General features: G+C 48.5%; 3 protein-coding genes across 3 annotated transcripts, besides 13 other annotated features; all 3 read left to right on the top strand.

The window, feature by feature from the left end:
- On the top strand, positions 1–503 carry Tc00.1047053503467.30 (oligosaccharyl transferase subunit, putative; the record flags this gene model as incomplete). Its single annotated transcript, XM_799405.1, has 1 exon — positions 1–503. A coding segment is annotated over one exon (503 nt), but the record flags the coding sequence as incomplete, so codon positions are not given.
- Positions 1–4,561: a sequence feature (haploid, Esmeraldo-like haplotype).
- Positions 741–764: a microsatellite.
- Positions 1,008–1,037: a microsatellite.
- Positions 1,044–1,081: a microsatellite.
- Positions 1,162–1,192: a microsatellite.
- Positions 1,391–1,412: a microsatellite.
- Positions 1,442–1,474: a microsatellite.
- Tc00.1047053503467.20 (hypothetical protein, conserved) lies at positions 1,615–3,063 on the top strand (the record flags this gene model as incomplete). Its single annotated transcript, XM_799404.1, has 1 exon — positions 1,615–3,063. One exon carries the CDS (start codon positions 1,615–1,617, stop codon positions 3,061–3,063), a length of 1,449 nt encoding a protein of 482 aa, XP_804497.1.
- Positions 3,337–3,597: a mobile genetic element.
- Positions 3,653–3,717: a microsatellite.
- Positions 3,807–3,834: a microsatellite.
- Positions 3,915–3,957: a microsatellite.
- Positions 4,237–4,285: a sequence feature (T-rich).
- Tc00.1047053503467.9 (NADH-dependent fumarate reductase, putative) lies at positions 4,345–6,108 on the top strand (the record flags this gene model as incomplete). Its single annotated transcript, XM_799406.1, has 1 exon — positions 4,345–6,108. A coding segment is annotated over one exon (1,764 nt), but the record flags the coding sequence as incomplete, so codon positions are not given.
- Positions 4,562–6,108: a sequence feature (heterozygous, non-Esmeraldo-like haplotype).

Raw genomic sequence — 6,108 nt, 5'->3', positions numbered from 1 at the left:
TATGGACCGGCAGCCGGGCGGAGGACTTGATGAAGTCGCCGCACATGGCACGCATTGGCAACAGTGTGTACCGCGACATCTGCCCCGAGGACGACCCGTTGTGCTCCAACTTTGGGTTTGAGGACTACGACCTAAGTCGTCCCACGCCGATGATGCGGATGTCGTTGCTGTACAACCTGCATGTCTCTGGGGAGAGCCCCAGTCCGGCGATCGACAATATGTTCAGGCTTGCCTACAGGTCGCGCCACGGCCTGGTGAAGATCTACAAGGTGATGAATGTGAGCGCGGAGAGCAAGGCGTGGGTGGCGGACCCGAAGAACCGCAAGTGCGACGCGCCAGGGTCGTGGCTGTGCACTGGGCAGTACCCGCCAGCGAAGGAGATCCAGGAGATGCTGGCGAGGCGCATCGACTACGGCCAGCTGGAGGACTTCAACCGCGGCAAACGAGATGACGCGTACTACCGTGCGTACATGCGTCGCATCCGCAATCAAGGGCGTGGCTAGAGGCTGCGGAAAGTGTGCGCTGGAGCGCAAATTAGATTCAAGATACGTGTTTGTGCGCGACAAGGGCCGCTGTGTTTGGTGCGGTTCCCAGGACGATTTGCCTCACCCAACCATATTTTTATTTTGGCGTGAGAGCTCTGCAATGAAAGAGAACTTCCCTCGAGCGATGAAACAACGAGCAGAGAGAACCCTTTTTGCTTGTGCGTGACCGTTTTTCTATGTTTGTTTTCTTCAGTTTTATTATTATTGTTATTATTATTAGCGGAGTGGTTTCTAAATTTTTTATTGATCTTTTGTTTGTGCGTTCTATTGTGCCTGTTGTATCTATGGGCCTATTAGTGGAGGGTTTTGGGTGGTTTTGGGCATGCAATACGTTTTTTTTTTTTTTGGTCTTTGTTTCTTTGGAATTGTTTTGTTGTTGTTTTTTGTGGGGTTTTTGTGAGTGTTCGATGAATTCTGCTTTTCGTGTGGATGTTTTTGGGCGCATTGAACCTTACTTTAACCTTCTTTTTCTTCTTCTTTTTTTTTTTTTTTCTGGTTTGTATGGGTGTGTGTCTGCGTGTGTGTGTGTGTGTGTGGATGAATCGTTTTATTATGATGATTATTGTAGGCAAATTGTTTTATGCTGTAAAGATTTGTTAATAAATTTTGGGTGCGTATTAATTAATTCATTAATTAATGAATTAATTTTTTTTTTCTCTCTCTCTCTCTCTGTTTGTGTGTGTGTGTGTGTTGTTGTTGTTGTTTTATGTATTTTTGGTTGTGTCGGATACATACTGTATACAGCCATTGCATGTATTTGTATATATATATATAGGGATGTACTTTTTGTACATGTCTTCATACATGTTCATTACTTTTGGTTGTATTGTTGTTTCTCTCTTGTCTGTTGTTGTTGTTGTTGTTGTTTTCTACCTTTTACGTTTCTTTTTTTGTATTTTATCTTTTATTTATTTATTTATTTATTTATTATGCGTTTTGATTTTATAGTTTTTACTTTTTTTTTTTTTTACTATCTTTTGCGCGGTAGCGTTGCTTGTGCGTTTGTTTGTGTGTGGAGTGGGGGGATTAGAGGTAGAGGTAGGGGCAAGGAGGGAGGGGGGGTGCATTAATGTGGCGGAGGTTTTGCGTGCAGCGGGTTGCGGTTTGTCTTCAGGGACATGCACCCACACTTTGGGCTTCTTTACTGCAGCCCACGTGTGTATTGTTTTCCTCTGGGAATATGGAAGAAAGGCGGAAAGGGATGCGAGGGCGGTGGGGTCGGGATGGGGATCCCGCTGCCAGTATGGAAGAAAGGGAGAGCCCTGAAGATCTTGCCAGTGAAGTGAAGGCAACGAGGAATGAATCTCAGCTTATGGCAGCAGACATGCAACAACCCGGAAGCGAGCATCGTGCCGAGGCAGGCAGAAGGGACTGGACGGAACCTTCGCTGGAGGAGTTGGATCGCTCCATACCTCAGGTCGACTGTGCGTTTATCGCCAACCTCATCCGTGCCCGCACCGAACGCCGGAAAGAATTTCTGCATAAAAAAGCGAAAGTGAAGGCAAAGGTTGTATCGTTAAGCAAACGCCAGGCGTCGTCTGTGTTGGAGGCTGCAAGGTTCCCCATCCTTGGTTTTAACAGGAGCAGGAGTAGTAGTAATAATAGTAATAATGTTGGTGGTGACGGTATCACCGCGATGAATAATGGCAGTGGTGTTGATGATGAATATTCCTCCTTTGCTGCTTCACCGGCGGTTCTTTCACAACTGACCGATGATGAACGGGATGTTTTTTTGTCATCCCGTCCGGAGTATGACGACGGCTTTGTTTTGCTTGACTGCCGTACTGTAAATGAGGTAACATCATGGGGAATGATTGAGGGGGCGAAGCTGCTACCGGCTCACGAGATGTTTGAAGGCTTTCACCTCACACCGGAGGAGTTTGAGGTGGAGTTTGGATTTGCAAAACCGCGTCCAGAGCAGAAAATTATTTGTTACTGCCAGTACGGTCCTCGAGCTTTAATGGCGGCGCAAATACTGAGTTGGATGGGCTATACAAATGTTCTGCACTTCCGGGATGGATATTACGAGTGGGGGAAGCAGTATAATCTGCTATTACGGCGTTGGATGCTGCATGACAAGGAATCGGGCAATGAAATTAAACGACAGGTGGCGTTTCAGGCGGGACTTGAGCTGCAACGTGAGATTGCGCCGGAGTTTAACGCACTGCCAATGCAGGAGGCCGCCCGGTACAAAATTGACACAACGCGCAGTCGAGGAAAAATACTTGTGGGAGACGGAGTGCGTGAGGAGGCATGTAAACAGGTGGCTGAGCTTGTCTCTGGCATGCAGCCACCGCTGCTACCCGGTGTACTGGACGACGCCGATCGTGCCGCTGGCCAAACAGATGGCGGTGCGGTTGGAAAACGTGAGGAACATCTTCAGCGCTTTCTTCAGCAAACGACAGGGTTAGACTCGCGAGAAGACACACGACCGTCAATGAGCGTGGCGGAGGCACAGCAAAAAGTTATGGATGCCTTTACACGTCGTGACGGAGGAAGTCACCCACAACACCACTAAAGGCACACATATAATTCTTTATAAATTTGGTGTACTTTACATGAGGGTACGCACGAATATCTCTTTACTCAATAACGTTTTGGCATCCGCTTTTAAAGTCGTTTTACGCGTACATGCATGGGGGGTGGGTGAGTTGAGGGGGTTCCTCAGAGAGAAGCACACCAGCACAACAAGAACAGCAATAAGGAGGAGGGTCCAGTGAGAAAGAGGGGGGGGGGGGGTCTTTTTTTTTTTTGTGTGTGTAGACTTCAAAAAAAAAATAATGATTTATTGTTTTTTTCTTCTCTTACCAGTCGTAGTAACTACACCTCAATGGTGCAGCTCTGGTAGGCGTACGAAGGAATTCAGTAGCAAGGATAACCTTACTCCGCGGGCAGCCACTATAGAATGACTCCAACATCTGCCCTTCCGGCCCGTAAAACTAAGTAACAACTACTCATCGGGTTTGAAGCATGAACAGCAGGCGCTTAGCTTCCTCTCTAGCAAAGAGTACTAGACCCTGGCACCACGTTGAGGTGGCCGGCTGAGCCAGGGGAATGTTTTATTGTCTTTATTGTTCTCTGTGTGTCTGTCTTTCATCGGGCATTTGTGTCTGTCTGTCCGTCTGTCTCTGTCTGTCTCTGTGTGTCTGTCTGTCTGTCTCTGTGTGTCTGTTTCTGTGTGTGTACATTGCATGCTATGGGCATATTACTGCCAACACACACATAACACACATATGCAGACACGTGTAAAAGGGGAAAGGGTTTTTTTTTTCCTTTTTTTTCTTTTTTTGATGACTTTACCTCCCAAACCTCCTTCCCTTCTTGCCTCCGTACGTGTATATATAACTCTGTGCATGTCGATTGTCTGACTTTCTTTTTTTTTTTTTTTCTTTTTTTATCTTTTTGTTTGTTTGCAAATTACCGATCCCTATTGGAAATCAACTGCCACGCGAAAGCAATTGCAAACAGAAAAAAAAAAAAAAAGTTTTTTTTTTCTTCTTCTTTTTATTTACACGCCATTTTCAACACACACACAACCACCCAAACGAGAAAATACAAAAAACAAAAACAATTTAATTTACTTTAAAAACAGAACAAAAGAAAGAACGGAAGAGAGAAGGAGCAAATACAGAAAAAGGAACATATTAGGACAGAGGGAGTGAACACAACTGTGCGAGGAAAGAGGGAGAGGAAAAACGAAGGAAGAAAAAGAAAAAGAAAAAAAAAGGAAAAAAAAAAAACATTGCTTTTGAACGTCTTTTTTTTTTGATTACTTGCCGGCACTCCAGAGGAAGGAGAAATGGCAGACGGCCGATCTTCCGCCTCCGTCGTTGCTGTTGATCCTGAGAAGGCCGCACGGGAAAGGGATGAGGCGGCCCGTGCCCTTCTTCGGGACAGCCCCCTGCAAACACACCTGCAATACATGACCAACGGCCTTGAGCTCACTGTGCCTTTCACATTGAAGGTTGTTGCAGAGGCGGTTGCTTTCTCGCGCGCCAAAGAGGTAGCGGATGAAGTTCTCCGCTCCGCTTGGCATCTTGCAGATACCGTTCTGAACAATTTTAACCCCAACAGCGAGATCTCCATGATTGGCAGGCTTCCGGTTGGTCAAAAGCACACTATGTCTGCCACGCTTAAGAGTGTCATTACGTGCTGTCAACACGTCTTCAACTCTTCCCGTGGGGTGTTTGATCCTGCCACTGGACCAATCATTGAAGCGTTACGTGCCAAAGTTGCAGAGAAAGCCTCCGTGTCGGATGAACAGATGGAGAAGCTTTTCCGGGTCTGCAACTTTCCCAGCAGCTTCAGCGTTGACTTGGAAATGGGCACCATCGCCCGCAAGCACGAAGATGCTCGCTTTGATCTGGGCGGTGTGAGCAAGGGCTACATAGTGGACTACGTCGTGGAGAGGTTAAACGCAGCTGGAATTGTCGATGTTTACTTTGAATGGGGCGGTGACTGTCGTGCAAGTGGTACGAACGCGCGACGCACACCATGGATGGTAGGCATTATTCGGCCGCCGTCCATGGAGCAATTGCGAAATCCACCAAAGGATCCTTCATATATCCGTGTCCTGCCACTAAACGATGAGGCTCTGTGTACGAGTGGGGACTACGAGAACTTGACAGAAGGCTCCAACAAGAAGCTTTACACTTCCATCTTTGACTGGAAAAAGAAGGATCTGCTGGAGCCCGTTGAAAGTGAACTGGCGCAGGTTTCCATCAAGTGCTACAGCGCAATGTACGCTGACGCACTTGCAACGGCAAGCCTCATCAAACGTGACATTAAAAAAGTACGGCAAATGTTGGAGGAATGGCGTCACGTGCGAAATCGCGTCACGAATTACGTTACCTACACACGACAGGGCGAACGCGTAGCCCGTATGTTTGAAATAGCCACTGATAACGCCGAGATTCGCAAAAAACGTATTGCCGGTTCTCTTCCTGCACGCGTAATTGTTGTGGGTGGTGGTCTTGCCGGGTTGTCTGCAGCCATCGAGGCCACCGCCTGCGGAGCCCAAGTCATCCTGCTGGAGAAGGAACCGAGGGTTGGCGGCAACAGCGCCAAGGCAACGTCCGGCATCAATGGCTGGGGCACGCGCGCACAGGCAGAGCAGGATGTCTATGACAGCGGGAAGTACTTTGAGCGCGACACGCACAAATCGGGTCTCGGTGGCAGCACCGACCCCGGTCTGGTGCGCACACTCTCCGTAAAGAGCGGGGATGCCATTTCTTGGCTTTCGTCGCTTGGCGTTCCCCTGACAGTGCTTTCGCAGCTTGGTGGGCACAGCCGCAAGCGCACACACCGTGCCCCCGATAAGGCCGACGGCACTCCTGTGCCCATTGGCTTCACCATCATGCAAACGCTTGAGCAGCACGTTCGCACGAAGCTGGCGGATCGCGTGACGATCATGGAAAACACTACTGTCACTTCGCTGCTGAGCAAATCCCGGGTGCGCCATGATGGTGCCAAACAGGTGAGGGTGTACGGCGTGGAAGTACTGCAGGACGAGGGGGTGGCATCAAGGATACTGGCGGATGCCGTCATTCTCGCCACCGGCGGC

This window comes from Trypanosoma cruzi, genomic scaffold (genome assembly GCF_000209065.1).
Source record: "Trypanosoma cruzi strain CL Brener 1047053512399 genomic scaffold, whole genome shotgun sequence".
NCBI classification, from domain to species: domain Eukaryota; phylum Euglenozoa; class Kinetoplastea; order Trypanosomatida; family Trypanosomatidae; genus Trypanosoma; species Trypanosoma cruzi.
This window is presented reverse-complemented; position numbering and strand designations above follow the sequence as displayed.